Source organism: Neophocaena asiaeorientalis, unplaced genomic scaffold (genome assembly GCF_003031525.2).
Source record: "Neophocaena asiaeorientalis asiaeorientalis breed wild unplaced genomic scaffold, Neophocaena_asiaeorientalis_V1.1 scaffold258, whole genome shotgun sequence".
Lineage (NCBI taxonomy): Eukaryota > Metazoa > Chordata > Mammalia > Artiodactyla > Phocoenidae > Neophocaena > Neophocaena asiaeorientalis.
The window spans coordinates 3,576,989-3,603,231 of NW_020172591.1; the positions used below are offsets into that span (position 1 = coordinate 3,576,989).

The 26,243-nt window shown below is 36.9% G+C and overlaps 1 protein-coding gene across 1 annotated transcript in view; it reads left to right on the top strand.

Annotated features, from left to right (window-relative positions):
* The window catches only part of ADAM23 (ADAM metallopeptidase domain 23), a 158,470-nt gene that overhangs the window by 86,264 nt on the left and 45,963 nt on the right, over positions 1–26,243 (top strand). The window contains exons 6-12 of the mRNA XM_024738353.1: positions 8,592–8,674; positions 9,716–9,779; positions 13,866–13,938; positions 14,739–14,815; positions 16,511–16,576; positions 23,805–23,876; positions 25,998–26,161. Coding sequence (XP_024594121.1) covers positions 8,592–8,674; positions 9,716–9,779; positions 13,866–13,938; positions 14,739–14,815; positions 16,511–16,576; positions 23,805–23,876; positions 25,998–26,161 — 599 coding nt within the window. The remainder of the gene's footprint in view (positions 1–8,591; positions 8,675–9,715; positions 9,780–13,865; positions 13,939–14,738; positions 14,816–16,510; positions 16,577–23,804; positions 23,877–25,997; positions 26,162–26,243) is intronic.

Sequence of the window (26,243 nt, forward strand, 5' to 3'; positions counted from 1 at the left end):
TTTTACACCCGTGCAACCTTTCTTCCAAAGATCTCAAACTATTTAGACAAAAGTACATGTGCATGCACACGCACACACACACACACACACACACACACACCATTATTCACATGACTAGGGAGGAACAGAATCACTAATAGGCTACTTGGCTTTGAAGTGAAATCTGAATGTGGACATTTAAAATATTCTGGGAATTAGAGTCGAACAAAATGATGAACCACACTTAGGAGGAACCTGTCTAGGTCTTCCCATATCACAGCTATGAAGCCCCTACCTACTTCCCACTTCTAGTTAAGAAGAGGCTAAAGTCTTAGGCTTTTACTTTTATTGGATGAAAGTGGGCTAAATGGGCTTCTTTCCTTGTGAAGCAAATATAGGAACTGGAGAGATCAGCAGATTAAGTAGGCAGTGTAGAATAGATGCCAGGTATTAGTAAATGCACGTGGAAGAACTTTCCTTGTGCACCAACAGAGCGATAGCTTTTTTTTTTTGTGGTACGCAGTACGCGGTACGCGGCACCCCGCACCCCCCACCCCGCGACTACCGTGGCCTCTCCCGCTGCGGAGCACAGGCTTCGGACGCGCAGGCCCAGTGGCCACGGCCCACAGGCCCAGCCGCTCCGCGGCACGCGGGATCCTCCCGGACCGGGGCACGAACCCGCGTCCCCCGCATCGGCAGGCAGATTCCCAACCACTGCGCCACCAGGAAAGCCCGAGCGATAGCTTTTGTTAGAGTTCCTAACACAGTGCTTTGCACACAGTATGTGACAAAACAACTTTGTTGATTTGTTGGTCAACTTTGTTGATGAAACTATTAAAAATAAGTTAATTTTTAGTGTGTCAGTTCTTCTAAAGGAGTTAGGCATCAGTATGATGGTATAATAGTTATTTTCAAATTTAATATATTTCTATTAAATCCCTTTTAGGTGAACCATTAACTTTAAATGCCTACTAATACTTTGGTTTCTCTTCTTATGAAAAGAACTGCCACCTGGCCAACAGTGTAAGACTGAATAGATAGATAGAGTACTTCTGTCCCTACTTCTCTTTATTGCTCTTCATCCTTATTAAGGGGTGAGGAAATCGTCCTTTCCTAGTTCTATTTTCTCACCCTGGCTTCTTCCTGTCCCCTTGCTCCCTCTTGCCCAGGGAAAGAAGAGCGACTTAACTGGTGGGAAGGAGCTGGGCACGGCTACATAGTCCTTTCCTCCCTTTTTTGGGTGAGATCCACCTCCCTACAGGAAGGGCACATTTTTCTCTACTTGTTCTCAGTTATGCAGTGGCAGCCCTTGTGGGTGTGGGTGGGTTGGGGGAGGGTGTTGGTTATCCCATGTTGTCTGTGCCTTGGTGGGTAAGTCTGGCTAACTTAGGCGGCAGCATTAGTAGGCCCACTGGATTCTCAGCTGATCCTCTCCTCCAATGTAGCAACACTAAAATTGAAGGTGATATTTTGATCCCCATTTCACCTGTGTCACTCTCTCATTTGAGTTTAAACTTGGATGGGTACCACTTCACACCCTCTAGTATGGCTATAACCAAAACCATGGACAATAGCAAGTGCAGACAAGGATCTGGAGAACTGGAGCCCTCATATACTGTTGATGGGAATGGAAAATGGTGGATCTGCTTTGGAAAATATTTTGGCAGGTCCTCAAGAATTTAAGCATAGAATTATCTTGTGACCCAGCAATTCTACATCTCGGTATATATCCAAGTGAATTGAAAATGTTATGTCCAAGAAAAAATTTGTACGTGGATGTTTATAGCAGTGTTATTCATAATAGCAAAAAAATGGAAACAAACCGAATGTCCATCAGTTGGTGAATAAACAAAACGTGGTATATTTTTCAGCTATAAAAAGGAATGAAGTACTGATTGATACATGCTACAACATGGATGAATCTTATAAATATTACGCTAAATGAAAGAAATTAGTTCCAAAGGACCACATATTATGTGGTTCCATTTATTTGAAATGTCCAGAGTAGGGAAATTCATAGAGACTGAAAGTACATTCGTGGTTGCCAGGGGCTGGGGGAGGTTAGGGAGGTATAAGGAGGAATGGGGAATGACTGCTAATGGGCAAAGGATTTCCTTTTGATGTGATGAAAATATCCTGGAATTAGAAAGTGGTGATTGTTACACAACCCTGTTTTAATATACTAAAAACCACTGAATTATACTCTATAGAAGAGCATCTTAAAATAAAAAACTTCTCAAGTAGGTAATGGGAGTTTATTTACCCACTGTCTCAACAAACATAAATCCTCTGGTCCTTTCAGATTGGTCTTGTCACTTAGGCTCATGAAGAAGCCATTCTTATTTATCTATTAAACAGATATTGATTTCACTCACTCTGATCTAGTCGCTGATCTAGCAGCTGGATGTGCATTAGTGAACCAAGCAGACAAAAATCCCTGTCCTTGTGGGTTCTATACTCTATTCTCGCCTTTGTTCTTTTGTCATTTTAATCACGTCACCCTCCTAGGATGTGTTTTATGCTTTCCTTATCAAATCATTACCATGGTTCAGCTCAAGCTCACTTCGTCCATGAAGGCTTCTTGGCAGGGACTGTTGTCAGAGGGAATGGGCTTCTGTGGGCAAGGCTCCTGACTGGGAGGCTAAAAAAATTCCCCAGGAAATCAAGAGAGCAGACCACACTGGCTCCTCACAAAGCTATTTTAAATTTGAATAGTGTGATTTGTGTGAACTATTAAAAATGTATGTAGCATTAAAATATATATAGTACAGCCAAACTTCTCATACCTGAACATGTTTTTCCCCTTGAGTTTAATGAAGGTAAATAAACAGGTGTTGAGTTCTCAAGTTGTCCAGTTCTCTGAAATGTTTTTTGTATCCTTTTTCTGTAGTATTCAAATTCAGGTACACTTGTCCCATTATCGATTTTTTTTTTTTTTTTTTTTTTGTAGCATGTGGGATTTTCCTGGGCCGGGGCACGAACCCATGTCCCCTGCATCGGCAGGCGGGCTCTCAACCACTGTGCCACCAGGGAAGCCCCCCATTATAGATTTTTTAAAAATTAATTTTTGGCTGTGCTGGGTCTTTGTTGATGCACGTGGGCTTTCTCTAGTTGTGCTGAGCGGGGGCTACTCTTCATTGCAGTGCACAGACTTCTCATTACAGTGGCTTCTCTTATTGGGGAGCACGGGCTCTAGGCACGTGGGCTTCAGTAGTTGTGGCACGTGGGCTCAGTAGTTGTGGTGCACGGGCTTAGTTGCTCCGCGGCATGTGGGCTCTTCCTGGACCAGGGCTTGAACCCGTGTCTCCTGCATTGGCAGGTGGATTCTTAACCACTGTGCCACCAAGGAAGCCCATAGATTTTTAAAAACATTTCTTTTTTTGCAACCAGCCCAATGATTTATTAAATAGATTGATATATCATGCTGGTTGACAAGTTTGAAGTATTTAAAGATATGCATATAGAATAATCACTTGAGTATAGTGTCAGAGTTTTTAATTACCATATTCAGAACCTGGAATATCATAATATACACATTTGTGAGATGTGGCCTGTGGAGTTTCTTTTCAAATGTTTATCCAGATGTACAGGAGTTGATTGAAAACATCAGTGCCTGGTCACCATGAATGCCCAGGTTTATGAGGGTTTCGTAAGCAATGAGGATAATAAGAATTGGCTGATTGAACTTTACTGAAGCAGATGAGATAATTAAACAGACACAAAGGTGGGGCAATTTTAAAATAAATTATATTGAAACGATAGATTCTGTTTCCAATAGGTTCTATTTAAAATGAGTAAAATCAAAGGGGAAGGTGGAGGAGTATGGGGTTAAAATATACACAGTACTATATATAAAATAGATAACCAACAAGGACCTACTGTATTGTAGCACAAGGAACTATACTCAATATCTTGTAATAACCTATAATGTAAAAGAATCTAAAAAAGAATATAGATAGATAAACTGAATCACTTTGCTGTATACCTGAAACTAACACAACATTGTAAGTCAACTATATTCCAATTTTAAAAAAAGAACAAAAAAAAGTGAAAAAAATAAAGTGAGTAGAATCAAATCATTTCTGTCATTCAGTCAATAATACCAGGGAGCCAAATCTTTTTTTTCCCTCACGAAGTTATCACTAGACTCACAGAGCTGTCACACATCTGATTAGGAAATGTGTTAAAGGATGCACGTGACTTCGGTGTTTCATTATTTGAGGGAGTTGCCTGATGGTTTCCAATGGGGTTGTTTGAGCATTATCTGGCTTGTGGGGTTTTATGTGGAAGTGGTGGGCTGAGAAAGTTGGGGAGCACACTTGCTAGGATTTTTAAGTTCCTTTGACTACCCAGTAATCTTCATTTATTAGATGTTCCATTTTTGTTGAATATAAGTAACTGACTGACAGGTTTTAATCTGAAAATGCTGATGCCCATGGAGGCACACAGAGACTTGTGTCATGTGCTGAGTGAGCCCTTTTTGGTTCTCCTGTCTGCTGTTTGCCTAGTCACAGATCTGTGATCCACTCATAAGTGGTGATCTCGAAGGGTCTGGCCAGCACTCTTGAACTGTCTGAGGCCTTCCTGATTGGAGAAAGAAACACTGGAGCCTGAAGTTGTGGGATTTAGTTTGGCTTTCTGCTGTCTTTGGCAGAGCCTTTTAGCACTTTGCGAGTGTCTTCCTATTTGTGCATAGAGATAGCAGTTACAGTGAGACAGTGAGTGTTCCAGATAGCTAGCGCCTTGGGTGGAGGCACCCCCAGAGCTGACTACTCAGTGTCTTCGTTAACGAGGCCCTCTGCCAGGGGCCCTTCTGCAGTGACCCGCTCCTGTCATCCTGATATCCAAGAGGGAATACGTCTTCTTAACGGGGATTTATTTAATATGAAATACCCGAAGATGTTACTTTGTAGTGGTGTTGACAAAATGCTGCATAATCTGGAGAGTTGCCAAACAGTACTTTTCTGGTAATGCTTTCTCAAAAACTTGGTATAAATTTAGCAAGAAGAAACTCAGAAAATCCTCTAATGCTACTAATACTGACACTAAATGAGAACCTGCCAAATTGTGTATAGTGCTTAATATAATCCCACAATTTAGATACTAAAGCTTTCTTATGATAAACATCAGGGATTAGATGTTACCACAAATATCATTTAAAGTCGAGAAAATACGGTGATCCACATCCAGATATACAGTGAACCAAACAGTTCCCTTCAGATAATATTCTGCCTTAACTCAAACAGGTACCAATGACCTTTATACTGAGAGAGCATCAACCTTCAGCAAGTGAATGAAACTGAAATCTAAGAAAGGACTTGGAAATATTTTCTGGGGGGAAAAAGATTGTTTGTAGGAAAATCTAAAAAACCGAGCTCTTCTTAGAAAGGTCAAATAAATATGACAGTGTTTGCTGTGTACTTCTAACAATCACCTGACTTAAGATAGCCTTTTGGTGTGACACAAAGTGCTAAATAACTGGTGTGATGGAATTTACAGTTACCTATGGTTGTTTTTAGAATCATGGGAAGAGTCTGAAATTTAATTGCCGAGTATCGACCTGGATTCTCAAATTACTGAAATGTGTGACACCATTTGTGCTTATAAGTTCCAGAGTTGAAAATGGAAGTAGAACTTGACATGTTATATAGAAGTCATTATTTATATACAGAGTTGCTCTTTGAGAACGGAAAAGCAATCCTTTACAAAATAGTAAAAATATTAGAATACCAATTTTAGAAACCAACATTGAAAGTGTGTATTATAGTTACTAAAAGGAAACAAACAGAATTGGTTGGGGAGTGGTGATTTGATGTGTGGGTGAACCCCCTTTAGGCACTTAAGTAGCCTCTGAGGCTATTGTAATACACTTTAATAAGCAGTGATCAAGATGAATGTAAATCATTAATAAAAAGTCAAAGTCAGTATTCTCTTTAAGGAATTTGTGATTAACATATACACACTACTGTATATAAAATAGGTAACCAACAAGGACCTGCTGTATAGCACAGGGAACTATATTCAATATTTTGTAATTACCTATATGGGAAAAGAATCTGAAAAAAATGAGATATATATGTATGTATAACTGAATCCCTTTGCGATACACCTGAAACCAACACAACATTGTAAATCAACTATACTTCAATATGAAATAAATAAATAAATAAAAGAAAACAAATAGGAAGCTTCTGGTTAGGCAATGTGGATTCAGTGCTTCTATTTATCTCAATTTCCTGACAATAAGCCACTCAAATAACAGTTAAGGAATTTTAAAAAGGGTGTAAACAAGGATAAAGACAAGAGAAGAGATGACAGCTGATCAGAGGTGTCCGTAAAATTGTAGGTGATAGAAAGCAGATGGATGAGGGTTTTTTTCTTGCTTTGCTAAGTTCCACTGGGACAAAACCAAGCAGAACAAAGCCAGCTTGTGTCTCTGTACCCAGAAAGCCCCAGGAATTGAAGGTGCCAGAAAACAGAAAGATTGGTTGAAAGTCTACATAGAGAAGGTACTAAATTCCTGATCTACTCCTTACCCCAGATAGACGGGCAGCCATTCCTTCCCTACGCTGGTAGAAGAGCTCAGCTTGTAGAGAAAAATGGAAAGGAGGGGGGTTATCAGAGAAATAATAGAAGTTTCCCAGAACTGAAGTGCATGCATTTTCCTTTTTAAAATATTTTAATGGATATATTATTTATTACCTGCACTGCCACAGGCTCAAATATGTTTCATGAGGAGTCTGAGTTGTTTTTTTTTTAATTTTTATTTTATATTGGACTATAGTTGATTTACAATGTTGTGTTACTTTCCGGTGTACAGCAGAGTGATTCAGTGACATATATTATACATGTATCCATTCTTTTTCAGATTCTTTTCCCATATAGATGATTACAGAATATTGGATAGAGTGCATTTTCTTGATTCAGAGGTGCCACAGAGTGCCCAGTGCAATCAGTAAGCAAAGTCCCCACGGAGGCACATCCTGAGATTTCGTGGAAATGGGTGTGAATAGAATTTCCTACAGTCTTCTTGAAAGGGGAAAAATAGATTGTATAGACAGCGTCAACAATTAGAATAATTTCCAGTTCTCAAAAGCAACACTAGAAGCTTGAAGACTGCACAATTCCTTTGAAATGCTGAGAGAAAATAATTGTCTATCTCGAATTCTCTACCCACCCACAAGATCAATCTAGGGTGAAGATAGAAAAAGGGGTTTTCAAACATGAAAATTCTCATCAAATTTATCTTCTACAAACACTTTTTCAACAAATTACCAGGGGGTGTATACCTCCAGGAAAAGGGACCATGAATGGAGAAGACATGGGATCTAGGATTCAATACAGAAAGGGGACAAAGGAGTTCCCAGGATGATGCTACAGACAGGTCCTGTAAAGCAGCTGTGCATCAGGCCCAGCAGGAGGGTGAAGCAAGAGGGGTGTCTCCAGGAACAAAATGGATGTGATAAATTACCTGATGTGCTTGACCATACTAGAAGAGTTATAGATAATGTTTTAGATAATAGGGCCTATGTACGTGCTAAATACGTGGAAAACCAAAGAAGAAAATAAAAGTTCTCGAAAAAATTTAAAATGGAGCAAAAAAGACAATGTAATCAGAGTGGCACAGCTATGAACAATATGTGCATAGTTATAATACGGACACTAAGTATCAATTTAACCAAAAGTCTGTGACGTGTGTTGGAATGTATGGGGGGCGAGAGGGGATTTCAAGATTCTATATTAGGAAGGTAATTTCTAAAGTGAAATAAATCAGGACATAACAGTATAAATATTCCATTCAGAAATACATTGGTGGGCTTCCCTGGTGGCGCAGGGGTTGAGAGTCCGCCTGCCGATGCAGGGGACACGGGTTTGTGCCCCGGTCTGGGAGGATCCCACATGCCGCGGAGCGGCTGGGCCCGTGAGCCACGGCCGCTGAGCCTCCGCGTCCGGAGCCTGGGCTCCGCAACAGGAGAGGCCACAGCGGTGAGAGGCCCGTGTACCGCAAAAAAAAAAAAAAGAAAAGAAAAAAGAAATACATTGGTAAACAACAGAAGAAACAGCTAAAAGTGTTAAAAATGTGTCGGTGGTGAGAGAAAGCGACAGGAAACTGCTGTGTTTTTTAAAACAGTCCTCGCAGTTACTATTTGCCTTTGAAAACTAAGTTCGTATATTATTTCTAAAAAAATTCAAAAACTGATTTTAAAAGTTAAGAAAGAAAATTCCCAAGCTTTGTGTAGTTTTCCATAAAAAAATGATTCTAAACAGCACCTTTGGGGGCCTCTCCTCAGTGATGTATAAGACTTTATTCCCTAACAATATCTGGTAAGTGTCTACTCCCTCACATGCTTAGGAAAGGTATATAAGTTGTTCCAGTTGCATTGGTGTCTTATTCCTCTGTTAAAGGCTTTTCTCCTTCGTTACATTGAATATACACCTACTTCTTATAGAAAAGTTGAAAAATTGCCTAGTGCTCTTTGAGATTTCCTATCAAACAGGAGGAGTTTCTAGGATCATCCTTGCCTTTCTTTTTGCTTTACAGAATCATCCCAAAGAGTGAATCGTGATGGACAAAGCATAATTTGTCAATGAAATCTTCTTCTGCATTGCAGGGTGGAGAGCACTGTTATTACCATGGAAACATCAGAGGTATCAAGGACTCCAGGGTGGCTCTGTCGACCTGCAATGGACTTCAGTATGTGGGACTGTCATTGGGAGAATGAACTTGGTTTCACCCATTCACCCTTTCCATCTTGTCTTTCATAGTTATTTTAGTGACTCTTCTGTAGCAGTCCTGGGTTAGAGAGTGCATGTGGAGTCATGAACAAGGAGGGCAAAGTCCCTGCTCTGTTAACACATAGTTTGCCGGTGATTTAGAGATTAAACAAATGATTATACAGATTATTATTTTATTGCCATTTTGGTGAGTACTGTGAAGAGGAAGGACAGGGACTTTTGGGATGACTGACCCTAGTAGAGAAAGATTTCCCAGAGGTATCCCCCAGAGGAACTATCACTCAGCATAACCTAAGGATAAGCAGGAAGTGGCCAGGCAAGGGTGGGGTTCGAAAGAGAGGAGCCCATGCTTCGGCCTTCAGGCAGGCTCTTAAAAAACATCTGTAGATTCCTTTTAGACTCGAACACAGTAACAGTTCATGTAAAGGTCTTTTGTGGCCATGTGATGAAAGGGATCTTGAAAATCCTATCTACACACTTTATAAAAACTCCTGTGTCTCTCAAAATTAAATGCGATTTTCAACACAGAGTCTTAATGGAAATTCGCAACTTGCAAGCGTAAAGATACTTCTGTTTGCCTCTTCAGAATCGGATGGTTTTAGCTTTTTCTTATACATGAAGAACCTGTCTATCTTCTCACAGATGATATTGGATTTGCATAACAAATTTGTGCCAGTTGTACGTGGTTCTGTAATAATAACTTGAGATACTGGAACAGTGTGAATAGTTCTATCCCAGTTTAATCTTCTTATCTGTCCATTTAATTTCAAAAACTAATTATGCCAGGTATAATGTGTATGCTCTTGGTGTACACTTTTTACACTCTCTGTAGCCTATACGCTGTCTAGTGCAGTGGTGGGACCACAGTGTGATTCCATGCAGGTATGTGAATTTGATTTGGGACAGTATAAAGGTATTTATTCAGATACACTCTTTATCTTTAAAGACAGACTATGTTTGCTATATTTGTTAACTCTCCTTCTGTGGTTTCTTTTCACAGTGGTATGTTTGAAGATAATACCTCTGTGTATATGATAGAGCCACTGGAGCTGGTTCATGATGAGGTGAGTCTGACTGTGACATCAGTTTCCTTATGTTTTCCTTACTTTTCCAGCATCTTTGTTTTTGAGCAATAAAGAGACAATCTGGTAGGTTTCAAAGTGCATTTATCTATAGCACCTTATTTCACACTTGGACTGATACCATGAGTTTTGAAGCTTAAGTTACACATCCCAGGTCACATACCAGTAAGGCATGGTAAGAGGCATCAAACCTAGGTTTTCTAAAGCTAAGACCAGTTCTTCCCAGTCTACTGAAAGAGCAGAGAGGATGCTTTATTTTGTACTGACCACCTTGGTTTCCTTTAAGCTAGCTTTTATTCTCACGGTCTTTAGATAATTGTACGACTCTAAGCAAGTACACAACTTTTGTGAATCTAAGACTCTTCAGTGGGGAAATCTGTGGGTTGAACTATGATTATATTATACAATATTTAGTTTTCTTTTGAGATAGGGGAGAAAATAATGTTAGGAGTCATGTATAGGCCAGCAACCTAGATAAGAAATCAAGAAAGCATTACGCTGAGTGAAATAAATCAGCCAGGGAAAAGCAAATACTGTATAGTTTCACTTACATGTGGAATCTAAAAAAACTGAACTCATGTAAACAGAGAATAGATTACTGGTTACCAGAGGCCAGTGGGGGAAATGAGCGAAGGTGGTCAAAAGGTACAAACTTCCAGTTATAAGATAAATTCTGGGGATGTAATGGACGACATGTAACTATCGTTAACAATACAGTATTGTATATTTGGAAGCTGCTAAGAGAATAGATTTTAAAAGTTTTCATCACAAGAAAAAAATGTGTAACTATGTGAGGTGATGGATGTTAGCTAAACTTATTGTGGTGATTTTTGTGTAATATATACATGTATCAAATCATTATGTTGTAAACTTTAAACGTATCCAATGCTATATTTCAGTAAGATCTCAATAAAACTGGAAAAAAAGTAAATCATGTACTCTAATCATGTTGCTCACTAATAGAAGGCAACCAAATTTAATATTTAATATATATTAAAAAATATTGTAATGAAGGCTTTCTACATACTGGGTAGTATTTAGGTGCTGGGGATACAGTGGTGAACAAAATAGACACAGAGCCTGAGCCTAGTAGGGCTTGTTATCTACAGGGGCGGAGACAGGAATAAATAGGTGGATAAGTAACTGCATATGGTATGTTAGATAGTGCATGCTAAGGAGAAAAAATGAAGCCAGGAAAGTGGAGAGGAGAGTTAAAATTTGTATTTTAACACACAGTGAGGTGGTGAGTTTTGAATGAAGACCCTCAGGAAATTAGGGGGCTGGAAAAGCATTGCAGGAGAAGAGCTAATGCAAAGGCCCTGAGGCAGGAGTATTCCCAGTGTGTTCTAGGAACTGTGAGGAACCCAACTAGGTTGGAGAGGAGCAGACAGGGGAGAATGGTAGGAGGTGAAGGCACTAAGGTGTAACAGTAGGAGAGTCATATCAGTGAAAAGAACTGCTAATGGGAAAAGAATATTTTGAAAGTGATATAGTCAGGATATTGCAATAATTGATGGAGAGCAGAAAATGTTTTCTTGTTTTTTCTTTTTGCGGTACGCGGGCCTCTCACTGTTGTGGCCTCTCTCGTTGCGGAGCACAGGCTCCGGACGCGCAGGCTCAGCGGCCATGGCTCATGGGCCCAGCCGATCCACAGCATGTGGGATCTTCCCGGACCAGGGCACGAACCCGTGTCCCCTGCATCGGCAGGTGGACTCACAACCACTGCGCCACCAGGGAAGCCCTTGTTTTTTTTTTTAATCTTTAGAGATTTCAAATGTAGACAAAATAATTTTGAGACAGGAAATAGTCATTCAGGCTGTTGACAAGAACAGTTGACAAACGTTTCTTTTCTTTATGTTGCTGTGTATGTGTGAATATGGGATAATTTCAAATTTGAGGCAGAAAAGTCATTGTTTTAAATGTTTTATGTTTGAATAAACCAGTATTATTTTTCAACTAGTAATTATAAAAATTACCAGATAATGAAGGCCATCCCACCTAGATAAAGACATTTTGATTAAGTAAAATATTTTTCCCCTACTCCAATTGTAGGCAGATAACCTGTACACAGCAAAATTATTTGACTCATCAAGCAAAAAATTGACTTTGATTTCTGGCATTGATTAATGGCCCTGTGACTCTAAAACAAAACAAAACAAAACAAAAACAAAAACAAAGAACAAAACAAAAAACCTAAAATAACTCCCTAAGCCTTGAGTTTTTAAATAGGTAAAATGAGATACTTTTTCATTACATCCCTAGTAGGGCAATTTTACACATTTGATGAATTAATAAATATATGTGACTATGTCTATTAAACTCTTGAAGAGATTCATAAACTGTTACTATCATAATGTTTAAAGCATTGCTTTTGCATTGTTAAACCCATAATCATATTCTTTAGGAGCTGATTGTTTTATACTTCATGCCTTTTCTTTTTTGCCTTCCCTTTTTACTGCCTGCCTTTCATTCATGATGTAATGATTACATAATCATGTAATGAGTTATCCTCATTTTCATCATGGGTAGAGGGAAAGGAGCACTGCTTGAAACTTTAAATTAGTCAGTTTTTTAAATTACGTTACTAGTTGTGAGTTTCATCTGTGTATCTTTCTTTTCACCTGATATCAGAATTAAGAGTTTAGTCTACTTGAATTTAGATTTTTAAAAAAAATACAGTCCTTAAAAAAATTAATTTTATTTATTTATTTAGACTGTGTTTGGTCTTCGTTGCTGCACGCGGGTTTTCTCTAGTTGCGGTGAGCGGGGGCTACTCTTCGTTTTGGTGCGCGGGCTTCTCATTGCAGTGGCTTCTCTTGTGGCGGAGCACGGGCTCCAGGTGCACGGGCTTCAGTAGTTGTGGCGCACAGGCTTTGTTGCTCTACAGCATGTGGGATCTTCCCGGTCCAGGGCTCGAACCTGTGTCTCCTGCATTGGCAGGCGGATTCTTAACCACTGTGTCACCAGAAAAGTCTGAATTTAGATGCTTGATGTTTAGTTTATTATTATTATTAATTTTAGTATGCTTTATAATAAGTCCAGTAATATGGATCAAGTATTTATAGTAAGAATTCATGTTATTTCTCAAGTAATAAATAAAGAGCAAAACTTTTCATTATTGTAAATCTTTTATGTAATCTATTAAGAACACTTTTAAAAATAACTTTTCTGATTATAAAACACTGTAAGGAATTTGGAAAAGCAAATTAAGCAAATACTTAACCAAATAGTAATTATCCATTATCCCAGCCCCCAGAGATAACTTCTCCCCACCTTTCAGTGTACATTCTTCCAGTTTTTCAATGTTATGTTCCCATATTTTCAAAAATAAATTAGATCATTATTTTGTAATATAATTTTAACTCAACAATGTATCTCTCTGAGCCTCAATATTTTAATTTGTAAAATGGGGATAAAATATGTACTGTATGGAGTTCTCGTGAGGATTAAATTGGCTGACACATACTATGCACTCAGTAATGGAAGCTAATAGTAGTGATGGAAATAAGACTTTTCTAAAAGTATAGTATCTAGGGCAAAGGATATGAATATTTTCAAGATTGTTGATAGAATTGCTAAATTTCTCTCTGAACTATGCTACCAATTTACTCCTACCAGCAGTGTGAAAATGTTTGGCCTTGCAACTATAATTGACTAGAGTTATCATAATTTTTAAACCTTTGCCAACTTGATGTCAGTAATTGGTATATCTTTTTATTTGCATTTTGAAGGAGTGTTCAAGTAGTATTTACCTTTTAAAAAATATATTCATTGCCCATTTGTGTTTTTTTTTCTTGTGAATTTCCTATTCATGGCTTTGAAGAAAGCCAAAGTTTAAGAGTAGCTAAGGAAACTATGCTTTTATCTAAACTGGGGCAACTGGATGATGCTCTATTCTATTTAAAATTCAAGTTTCAATAAACCATCTACTTTTCATTTTTGATAACTAACACATCAGCATATAAGTGTTTCCATTTTAGGAAAGATATTAGAGAAAGTGCTAACACTGTTCCGTAGAGGTGTGATCACGTCTTGCTTTTTAATTGACTACAATTGTTTTTGTTTCAGAAAAGCACAGGTCGACCACACATAATTGAGAAAACCTTGGCAGGACAATATTCTAAGCAAATGAAGAATCTCAGTAAGTTTTAATTAAAGAAGCCACTCTATTTTCTGTACTAGGAGCCTTGACTTGGAGCTCAGTTGCACATGCAGGCTTGTTGGGAAATGGAGTAATCTGGAGTGAGCAGTGTGGGTGGGCAGTGGAGTGAACTGTGGCTTTAATGTAATGAAGCATGGAGAGTCATTTCTGATGGAAAGACTGAAATATGAAGCCCAGAAGTAAAGCTGTGTTAGGAACTGGAGAGTGTGGCCAGATTTAACAGAGTGATTTACAGGGAGGTTCATCCTTAGATTTTCCTGGAAGTTTGCTGCTCTTTAACCAAGTTGTAGTGTCTTATGCTCTTGTCCTGTGGCATCTCAAGCATGCTGATCTGGCAAAAGCTTCTTTTGGATTATTGGAGTATGTGATGTTACTTCTGTATATTAATACCCAAAATCTTTAGTAATTTATGCAAAAGCTTATGCCAGACATTATTTTTAATTCTAAAATGAATTAAGCATAGTAGAATTCTTCTAACTTTTCAGATATCCAGGGTCAGGTGGTTGTAGATGAAATACGCATATCCCAAGGAGTCTTGAATAGCTCGTAAAGTTTTTCATGAGGTTCGGAAGAAAATTATACCTTTGAATTATATTAATATTTGTGACTAAAAATGTGAAATACTTAATGGTTGGCCTGCGTTTTTCACCTTAGTTTATTTTGATTTTGAGATGACAAATGCTATCAGTGCTACTTTTCCTTCATATAATATTTTTAAAACATTCTCCCATTGAAATGCAGTCAAACATAAATTTTGGTATTCTTTTTCTTTTGCACAGGTATGGAAAGCAGTGACCAGTGGCCCTTCCTATCTGAATTACAGTGGTTGAAAAGGAGAAGGAAGAGAGCAGTGAATGTGAGTGTGGCGTTGAGTTGTAGGCGGGGCTCTTTCACTCAAATTGTGTGCCTGTCATCACACTGTGGCTAAGTGTACCTAAAACGGTTTAGATTTGGGCAATTTCCTCTTACAAACAAAACCCCAAACCAAAATACCCTATGATTTGAGTCTTATGGGCATGGTGCTTTTTATTCAGCTTTCCCTGTAAGTGATACAAACTGATTTTGATGTTCTATGAACCCTGAAGGCATCTGAAGAATGTATTGTTTTAGCTCTGTTTTCAAAGCATTTTTCTTATGAAAATTGCAGTGCATTTTTTCTATTGAAAGTAGAGCAGGCTTTTTATTTGTTTATTTTTTTCTGGTATGACTTATCATATAAAATAATCTACTAACAAAAAAGTAGGGGAAGAGTTAGGTTTTGAAATGTTGACTAATCATGCTTATTTGTATTTCTTTTCAAATTAAAAACAGTTATACCACACTTTGAAGCTGGATGTGTTTTTCTGAACAGAATAAATCTCTTTGACCATTAGTATCATGATAGTTACTGAATAAGAATCATGTAATTATATAATCAACAACTGTCATAGAGCTCCCATGTATTGATAAATGTATAGGGGCTTTGTAACTGAAATTATCTTCCTAGTCTATTTCATAATAGATTAGAAAGCTGTAATGATGGGGACTGTTTAGTAATTACATGGTGAATGCTATGTAACCGAAAATTAATTCCATGGCATATAGATTACATGGTAATTTGCTAGATAACTTAATGAGTAATTATACTGAAAATTGCACACTTTAGATAATGTTTTGCTGAATGTACTTTTGTGAAAAAATTAGACCACCAGCCATCAAAAACTTGGTTGTAGGTCAAATCATCCTCTTTTATGAGCCTGTCTTTGTATTATGGTGATTATGGAAACAATTTTTTTTAACTTAGAGATCTCTTTTTGCTTACTCTTGAAGATGCAGTTGGTAATAAGTTTTATATAGGCTATTGATGTTTCACTACAGCCCGCCCCTATCAAATACAACTGATCAATGCTCATGTACTCTTCCAACTATGAAAAAGAAATAAAAGTCCAAACGACAGGTAAAATCCTTAGCCCTTGCTCTTAAAGGATTATCTAGTAGTAATCAAAATTTAGAAGAATTCAGAATATTGTAACTGTCAACATTTGTTCCTTTGAGAAGTTGTGTGGTTAAGAATTAGTACATTATTATGAGAACTTCACTCCACTGAATTAAGGTTTCTATATGATTGCATTGGTACCTGTTCCAGGTGTACTGTGCTATTCTTATTAAAGTTTTATGCAGTTTTTCTTTGAAGTTTTGAGTAGATGTGAATATTTTTATCGTATCCTAATGCCAAAGAAATTGAGATTTATTTATTTTAACAGAATTACATTGAACATTTTTCTCTAGAATATTTTTACATATAAAAATCAAATAAAAACAACATGAGCCCTATCTGGATGAATACTTTAATGATAATTAAATACAGTTCTTTTCTGAATACTTGTATGTTTACCCACACTTTACAGTCACTTTGCTTTTCATTTCCCTGACCAAGTTTCTTTGAGGATGTTCATAAAGTGAGCAGCAAAGAGTTCTTTTGAAATTCAAAGTCAGTCTACCACTTAACGGTCAGCATCAGAGATATTTTCTATCAACCACCATTCTGACCACATATTTTTATTTTCCACAGCCATCTCGTGGTGTGTTTGAAGAAATGAAATATTTGGAACTTATGATTGTTAATGATCACAAAACGGTAAGAATATAGAATCAATGAATTTTAAATCTGACAGCTTACTTAAGAAAGAATAATAATCTTTTGTTAACTTCGGTCAAAATAAAATGTGATTCAGTGCTTAAAAGACATATGAAAACCATTATTGTCCTCCATTGGCCCTTCTTGAAGATAAAGTAGGAACTTTCTTAACCATACTCTGCTTAACCATTTCCCTTATAAAATATCTTGGTTGATACCATATGACCCAGCAATCCCACTATTGAGCATATACCCAGAGAAACCATAATTCAAAAAAACACATGCACCCCAATGTTCATTGCAGCACTATTTACAATAGCCAGGACATGGAAGCAACCTAAATGTCCATTGATAGAGGAATGGATAAAGAAGATGTGGTACATATATACAATGGAATATTAATCAGCCATAAAAAGGAATGAAATTGGGTCATTTGTAGAGATGTGGATGGACCTAGAGAGTGTCATAAAGAGTGAAGTAAGTCAGAAAGAAAAGCAAATATCATATAATAACGCATATATGTGGAATCTAGAAAAATGGTATAGATAATCTTAGTTGCAAAGCAGAAATAGAGACACAGACTTAGAGAACAAATGTATGGATACCAAGGGGGAAAGGGGTGGGGTGGGAGGAATTGGGAGACTGGGATTGACACATATACATTATTGATACCATGTATAAAATGGACAACTGATGGGAACATGCTGTATAGCACAGGGAGCTCACCTAGAACACTGTGGTAACCTAAATCGGAGGGAAGTCCAAAAGGGAGGGGATATCTGTATGTGTATGGCTGATACATTTTGTTGTGCAGTGGAGGCGAACACAACATTCTAAAGCAATCATACTCCAATAAAAATTAATTAAAAAATAATAGAGTTAAAAAAAATATCTTGGTTGAAGCCTAGAGCATTCTGAAGGGTCTTGGTCGGTACGCTATTTGCTGGTATAGTTGTATCCACAGAGGCAGATGGCCGACTGAATCCATTGTATTGTACTGCACCAGATTATATAAGGCTCTTGAGCGTCAGTGGATTTTGGCATCTTTGGGGCTCCTGAAACCAATCCCCCTTGGATACTGAGGGACAGCTGTATACTCAGTACTTGTGCTGTGCTGGTAAATGTTTAATACCTGGCTCTCTGAAAAAAAACCCTTGATTTATAATGTTTGTTTATATCCATGGTGTAAATACTCCCACCGTGGCTGATTCCAAGCTACCAAAGTGAGGTCATTAAATGAGGACCTGGGAAAAGATGCATCCAGTTGAATCCTGAACTGGTGGGAGCTGGCTCCAGCAACCCACTGCCCCACTTTCCAAACTGTTTAGGCCACTTGTAATTTTTGTTGTAATTACATAATTTAATTTTTTAAATTGTATAAACTAAGACAAAGAGTAATTTGCTTTATGAAAACTAAATTACATTTCTGGAGAGACTTTATAAAGGTGAGACTCTTAAGACATACCCAAGAGTCAGGTATAGGTGAAAAACTTGTGAAAGATTGCAGCGAAAATTCTGATTGCTTTGCAAATATCTTGAAGTCCTTGTTTTTCTTTAAGGAAATCAAAATTAGATTAGTAGACTATAGAATAAGGTTGTGTTTCATACAAAAATGAAAAAGTGAAATTCTAATCGGTAGAAAAGACCTTGAAACCATACATTTTTTAAAACGATGATTTAATTTATATTTAAACTCTTGTCTCTACTTTAGCAGGTGTTTTCTATTAATTACCAAGCACTGGCTCAATTATGCTGAACATGAAGTTATGCAATAGCATACCTCTTAGTATGGTATGCAGATTTATTTTCTGTACCAGTAGCTTTTAAGTACATTGCTTGAGATATGTCAGTAAGAAGCAGAATTATTGGAATTACATACAATTAAAAAAAAAAGAATTACATACAATTTAGGACAGATCTTCCCTGATAGGAAGGAAAACCAAATGGGTAGGTAGCCGTTTTAGATAATGAAGGCTAAGCTATGAGTTTCTGATGGGCATTAATTTCCTTGAAACCCCAAGATAACTTTTTCATCTGAATTATTTTTGTTGATTGGGTCATTGAGATTTTGTCCAGCTACTTCTCAATCCTTAACATTGTGGCATGTTGTGAAATTATGGCTTTAGAAGGTTAAACTTTTTCCAACATCCAATTTTAAAGTAGTGAAAATAATTAAGATATATACAGTGCCTTTAAATTCACAAAGTGCATTCACATACAGCTGGTAATTGTCAGAAGAATTCTCCAACCCATGACTTGTAATTCCAAATCTCTTGTTCTACCAAATCTCTATGAGGAAAATACATGAAGCCATTAATCAGAGAGCAGATTTCAGTAACTATACAAATAGGAAATGATAATTTTTTAAACGTTATATATATTTTGAATTTATTTGTAAATCTTTTAAAATGGGAAGCATTTAAATAATCTTGTCTTTATCTTATGAATAGTAAAATAATGTCCTCCTTTAAAATATTGGTTTTGTAAATAGAAAATTTCTAATATTATACCATATAGTCTGTGATAAAGTTACGTTATTTAGGCTACCAGATCTTTTAATGGTAAATTTTGGTAACTTGTTTTATTATTATTATTAAAATGAGTGAGAACTAGGAATGTATACATTTATCTTTGAAACCAGAAAAAAACCCTGTAATTTGTACTGATAAATCTGGAGGGAATACATGTTAGGAAATGAAAAAAAAATGAAAGCGTTTATTATTGAGTGATAATAATGCCTAAAGTAGAAGGAAATTACCTAAGAAGACTTCTATTGTTTTTTTTTTAATTGAAGTGTAGTTGATTTACAGTATTTCAGGTGTACAGCAAAGTGATACAGTTACACAGATTCTTTTCCATTATAGGTTATTACAAGGTATTAAATATAGTTCCCTGTGCTATACAGTAAGTCCTTGTTAGATCTCTACTATTTTAATAAATATTGCATCGATGCAATAGAACTAAATAGATTCCTTTTCCTTTAAGACCAGGTTATACCCTAGTCCATAATAGTCCCAAATAAGTGTCATTTTATAAGAATTTTTTTTTCTTTTGAGAGTTGAGAAAAGTTCTTTTTCAAAGGTGTGCTTTATATGAGATGAAGATTGTTTTTGAATTTGAATGCTTCAAAGGAAGGGATGGATCAGAGTACTTAAATTCACGTGTTGAAAGTAAAACTAAACTAGAATAATTGACATCTATTCTTTAATAACTGGAGATTTGCTATTGGATTTTAAAATGTCATCCCACTGACAGTACTCATTTTATAATCTTTGTGCTAGATGAGGTAGCACACTTATTTTGATAACTATCACCCTCAGGTTGAAAGTCAAGCTCTAATTTTAATTTTTTTCAAAAAGCAAATACCTTAAGGATTGTGTTTATTCAGACAGGAAAAGCAAATTTGGCACTTTAAATGTAAATTATTTTCAGTGATCGGAAAATGTGGAAATAAATTCTATCATAAATGGAGATTTCATGTTTTTCTTTGTAAAATTAATTCTCATTCATGAAGAAAGTAGAAACATTTTGCCTGCGTTTACATTCACAGTTACCTCTTTAATTCAGAGTAACCTTTCTGAAAAAATGCAGATATCTTATTTTGAACAAGCATCATATATTATCAGCTTCAATTAGAAAAGAAAAATCCCTCAATTTTGTATAAAGCATTTTAGTAGCAGGCTGGCAGAATCTAATTTGTGAGCCAATTAAAGCCTTATAGCAGTCTGCCAAACATTTCTTTGAGCCACTTCGGCTCAATATAAATATTAAAAACCTTATTCTATTAGAAAATTAGTTGAAATATTTTAAAGTGCATGAAAAACAAATGTTTTTCTTACATCGTTGCTATATCCTTATGTATATAGGTGCAAATATGAAAGCATAGCTCATATATTTTTTAATTTAAACCTCATTTGGTTTTCCTTATTTGAAAGCCACTATATTTTATAGGAGCCCAACATATTATGATTTCTCATCAATAATCATGATTTACTAGGAGCATACATAAACTATTTTATATGACTTGTTAACTGAACAAGTTTATCTCCTGTGTCAACCCAGGGTAAGCACTGAATTTCAGCTTTGTGATCTTGGATAAGTTATTTGTCCTCTCTGAGCCTCACTTTCCACATTTATAAAAATGAGGATAATAAAACATACCTCACTGAGTTGTGAGGAGCAAATATTTGTTGTAGGAGAAACACTAATGATAGACCCTAGTAAATCCTAGGTACTCAATTATATGGAATTTCAAGTGAATAAATCTAGTGGTTATTCTTTGTCCTTATCATACTTGCCTTCTCAGTAGCATGGGACACAGTTGATTACTCTTTCCTGTTTGAAACATTTTCTTAATCTTTTAGCTTCTATGACACAATAGCTTTCTCACCTCACTGGCCATTTCTTCTTAGTCTTTTATGTCTGGCCTCTAGAGTTACGGGAGTGCCCCATAGCTTGATTTGGGGCTCTCTTTTCTTTCTATAACTCTTCCTAAAGTGATCACTTCCAGTCTTAAGTCTTTAAAATATATCATGACTTAAATTCATTGCTCTCAACTTTATACTCTAGCCTTCTGTGTTCCATAGTTCTATATTCAACTGCCTACTTGACATCTTTACTTCAGTATTGAATAGGCATCCCACATTTAACATTTCTAAATCAGAACTCTTGGTTCCCTAGTTCTAAGGTGCCATCCCCCAGTCTTTCTCATTATTTTAAATGGCACCTCCCCCACCCCCAGCTATTCAAGTTCAAAACCTAGGAGTCATCTTTTTTTCTTCTCTTTCCTTACCTTCCAACATCCTATAATGATGTCCAGCCTTCATTATTTATTAACCTGGACTATTGCAGCAGTTTCCCAACAGGTCTCTCTGCATGCATTCTTGACCCTTTTTAATTCACTCACCTCACAGCAGACAGAGTGATCTTTCTAAAAAGAAAACCAGAGGGAATTCTCTGGCGGTCCAGTGGTTAGGACTCTGCGCTTCCACTGCAGTGGGCACGGGTTCGATCCCTGGTCAGGGAACTGAAAAATCCTGCAAGCCATGTGGCCAAAAATAAAGAAAATCAGAGAATTGGAAGTTATAAATATGAAATAAATGGAAAACATCACATTTTAATAGACTTTTAAAGTCCTCATTGTTTTTAACTTACATGTCATGTTTTCCATGACCATTATACTACAAAAGACATATCCCAAAAGGACAAATAAACGTGCAGAAGCAAAATAAAATTCATTTGAATAGATATGTAACACCACTGCATTAGAATAGGTGTCAGCTAATATTTTCCCTTTCTTTTTGTGATAAGTGCTTCTTCATGTCAGGACTTTTTTTTTTTTTTTAAGTGTACAATTCAGTGACATTTAGTACCTTCACTATGTGGTACAATCATTACCTCTGTCTAGTTTCAAAACATTTCATCACCCCAAAGAGACTTAATGTTGAGGCTTTTGCTTCTACTGTGTTGGCCAAAAAGTAAGATGTTACGGAAAGACCCGAACGAACTTTTTGGCTAACCCAATATTTTAAAGGATAGCTTTGAAGTTTTTCAGCTTGTGGAATTTGCTGGGCAACTTAAAATGCTGAGCTCTTTACAACAACTTCTTTATGCTAAGTTTTAAAAAAACTGTTAAAATGTCTCACTGTGTCCTCACATGGCGGAAGGGACTAGGGATCTCTCTGGAGCCTCTTTTATAAGGCACTAATCCCATTCATGATGGCTCCACCCTCATAACCTAAGTACCACTCAAAGGTCCCACGTCCTAATACCATCATTTTGAGGGTTGGGATTTCAGCATGAATTTTGGGGGCACACAAACATTCACACCATTGCAAATATTATAAATAGTCATAAATTAATGAATGCTACTAATAACACAATACAAAGTTATTGCACATTTATCATAGGTTGTCAGTATGCTCAGTATTATTAAAAAAATATATATCAGATCTATAAGCATAAAGACATATTCTTCATTTAAAAAACGTAGTAGGGGCTTCCTTGGTGCGCAGTGGTTGAGAGTCCGCCTGCCGACGCAGGGGACGCGGGTTCGTGCCCCGGTCCGGGAGGATCCCACATGCCGCGGAGCGGCTGGGCCCGTGGGCCATGGCCATTGAGACTGCGTGTCCGGAGCCTGTGCTCCGCAATGGGAGAGGCCACAACGGTGAGAGGCCCGTGTACCGCAAAAAAAAAAAATAATAATAATAATAAAAATAAATAAAATAGAAAACATAGTAACAGGGTTAAAGAGAGAATGAAATGAAGGGGGTCTGACAAATTTATAATGTGAAGATGGGCAAAAAAGAAGAAAAGAATATCATGATATTTCAACGTGGAAGTATTTTTAATCTTTATGAAGATGCATTATTTTTATAATTATAAATGAAGTCAAATTTTAAAGACATGGTGCAAACCTGATTCAGTAGTTTTGAGGATGTTTTCTTTTTCCTCAGCAGAGGGCATTATCCCCCTGTGGTAAACTTTAGTTTTTAAATGTCCTCTCAAAGCCATATTAATTGCAGTACTCTTTGCTAAAACTGTAGCCCTTCAGATGTTATGTAGTTATTCTATTAATTTACTTTATTTTCCTAAGTGATCATAAATAACCATAAGCAACTATACACTATCGGCACACTTCAGTTTTACTTTTTGTCTCTTCTTTGTTTTGACTTCTGAGCCGTCAAAAGCAAAAGGCTTCATTTGGAGAAGGCATTCTTCTGAAAGAATATACTAAAATGTACGACAGACGCGTTCCACATCATGGACTGAATCTGAAGTGTTGCCTAAGAAATTTTCTTGATCTTTGTATGCGCTTGAATTCAAGTGAGGAGGGTGTCCAGTTGGGATTAAATTTCTTGATCTAAGCTCTTTATAAACTGGTAAAGTTCATTTCCGTGACACAAACAAATAAAAAAAAAAAGGATTGCATTTGTTAGACATTGAGACTGAATTAACAGCTTACTTGTCAAGTGTAAAGTTTCTCACTCAGAATCACTAGGCTGTCTCCATTACCTGGAACATCATGGGTATTTTAGACAGCTATAGTTTTCCTGCCTAACAGAGAAATAAATAAGAACATCACTATATCCAAACACGGCACAAACTAAATTCTGTATTTTTAATCCTTATTTCTACTATTGCTGTCAGATTTCTGTTTTTACAGAATTTTGAAATTTACCATTAAATTATGGTTTGACAGTGACTGGTATATCTTTCCCCCTCTCAGTATAAGAAGTGTCGCTCTTCTCACGCGCATACAAACAACTTCGCGAAGTCTGTGGTCAACCTTGTGGATTCTGTAAGTATCCTGGTTTTCTTGAACCTCTTTTTCCAAAGTGGAACGGTCTATCTCTCTATTTTGCTTACTTGCTGCTTTAGTTCTTTCTGAGACAAAAGTAAAAATGCTATCCTTATCTCATCTGGCTAATAAGGAATTATAGAGTGGTCTGCTTCAAAAAGGGCAGTGTTATCAGAGTTTCAGGGGACTGTTGAGTTACTCTTGGGATCCCAAAGATGCATTGATGTTGCTTCTAAGTGATGTCTAGATATTATTGTCACAAGAGTTTAGTTGGGACAAAAATACTGGAGAAAATTAGCTACCGAAAAGAGTGTAAATTAAACTTGGCAAATGAGACTTCATTAATAATAATCAGTTGAGCTTATCTTCTTAAATATAAGGTAGAAGAACTAATAGATTGAGGTGGATTATGTTTGGAGGATATAGGCAATACAAAAAAATTTTTTTTAAAAGAACCCAAATTTACTTTCTTCGTGTCCCCATGAGAAAGCTTCAGACTTTATTTTTAGATGACAGAATTAAGTGCAGTCCCAAAATAAAGCTAATTTAAAACAGTAAAATGTGTATCTTCTTAAAAAGACTTCTATAAATCTTTCTTATTGAGTTTTTTTCCTCCTCTCATTCTGTCAGTTACAGAGAATGATGGTTAAGATTTTCTTCCTTTTTCCTTTAGATAGGAAATCCGTAAATGTGAATATTATTCATTACGTTCCAATAAATAATTCAATTTGACTAGTCATAAATATAGCATAGTATTTTGTGTATTCTAATGTAAAGTGCTGTTTTGCTCAGCTAAATGTATGTTTATCTGATATTTATTGTATGTTCCCTCTTAACTGGGAAAAAAACCTTTATAAATTGCTTAATATCTAAATGATACTTATTTTCTCTAAAGAACTGCCTTCTTTTTTGCCTTTTAAACAGTCCAAAAGTCTCCAATCATGTAAACACTCATAACATATAATACGTGGTAGGCACAGCTGAGCAGTATAAAACGGGTGCAGGGTAATAGAGTAGCATATAGCGTTAGGATTGAAATTCTGAAAGCCAGTTATCACCTGCTTTATTAATTTTCTTTAATTTCAGCCCTTGTCAGTCTTCTCAGAGGAAAACTATAAATGGATATGAAAAAGAGAATGTTAAACACACCTTTCCCTCTGCCCCAGCTGTTTACTTGGTAGAATCTCTGTGGTTGTCATTTCACCATGATTGAACAGAATCACATCTTGCAAAGCGTCTTTTTTATTTTGATTTACCATACAAGGTTCTGAAGCTGACCAACTAATTTTTTTTTTAAAGACATTACACTTAACTCACTCCCTGTTGTAAAATCATTGTAGCTTCAGGGTGATTTAGGCATGATAATCTTTCCTTTCCTCAGTGTGTTCTAAGATCATCCATTCTTTTCTTAATTAGCTTGAAAATAGGACAAAATGACAACATGCATCAAAATTGCTTACATGTGTGAATTATTTAGCTACTGGGCCAAAAGCAGAAAAAGAGAGCAGAAAATTACAATTTAAATATTGTGAGTGATGTCACCCTGTGGTGAGGGTGACATAGGTCATGTAAGTCTGCTTTTCCCTCCTTTGGCCTCAGATCGTGATTCTCTTCCACTGTTATTTTACTTTTCATACAACAAGGCTTCCAAGGGCAAAAGCCAGCCATGGTGTTAGTGCTTGTCCAAGGATTTAGTGATCTGTTCCAATCCTGCAGGAGTAACTGGTCATATCACACTTACTCAGAACCAGTATATCAGGCTCCAACCTGTTATCTCCTATGGGGTTTGGAAGGGTGATTTTACTAAACCCTGTTTTGAACTTACGTCCAGACTTTAGAATCGTGATACTCCTAGTATAGATCCCCTAGTGAGATGCCTGGCTGCCAAAGATGCTGATTTGGGATTGAAGTAACTTTGTAGGAGAGGCTGAGTTGTGTGATGGTTCTTTCTTTTTGCTCTTGGAAAAGAGAAAGGAAAGAAGATTCTCTCTGATGAGCTGATTCTGACGTCGTGTTCTCCTCTCACCTCCCCTTCCTGTCCTTCCGCTGACTCTGAAACACTGATTGTGCATGTTTGACCCAGTGTTTTCCTCCTGCACCTGTCCTGTTGTATACCCTCAGATTTACAAGGAACAGCTTAATACCAGGGTTGTCCTGGTGGCTGTAGAGACCTGGACTGAGAAGGATCATATTGACATCGCCACCAACCCTGTGCAGATGCTCCACGAATTCTCCAAATACCGGCAGCGTATCAGGCAGCATGCTGATGCTGTGCATCTCATCTCGTACGTATCCCCAGCCCTTGGCTTGACGTTGATCTTTATCCCTTTATCGTATCAGTTAGGTTATATATCAATAAATCAATCC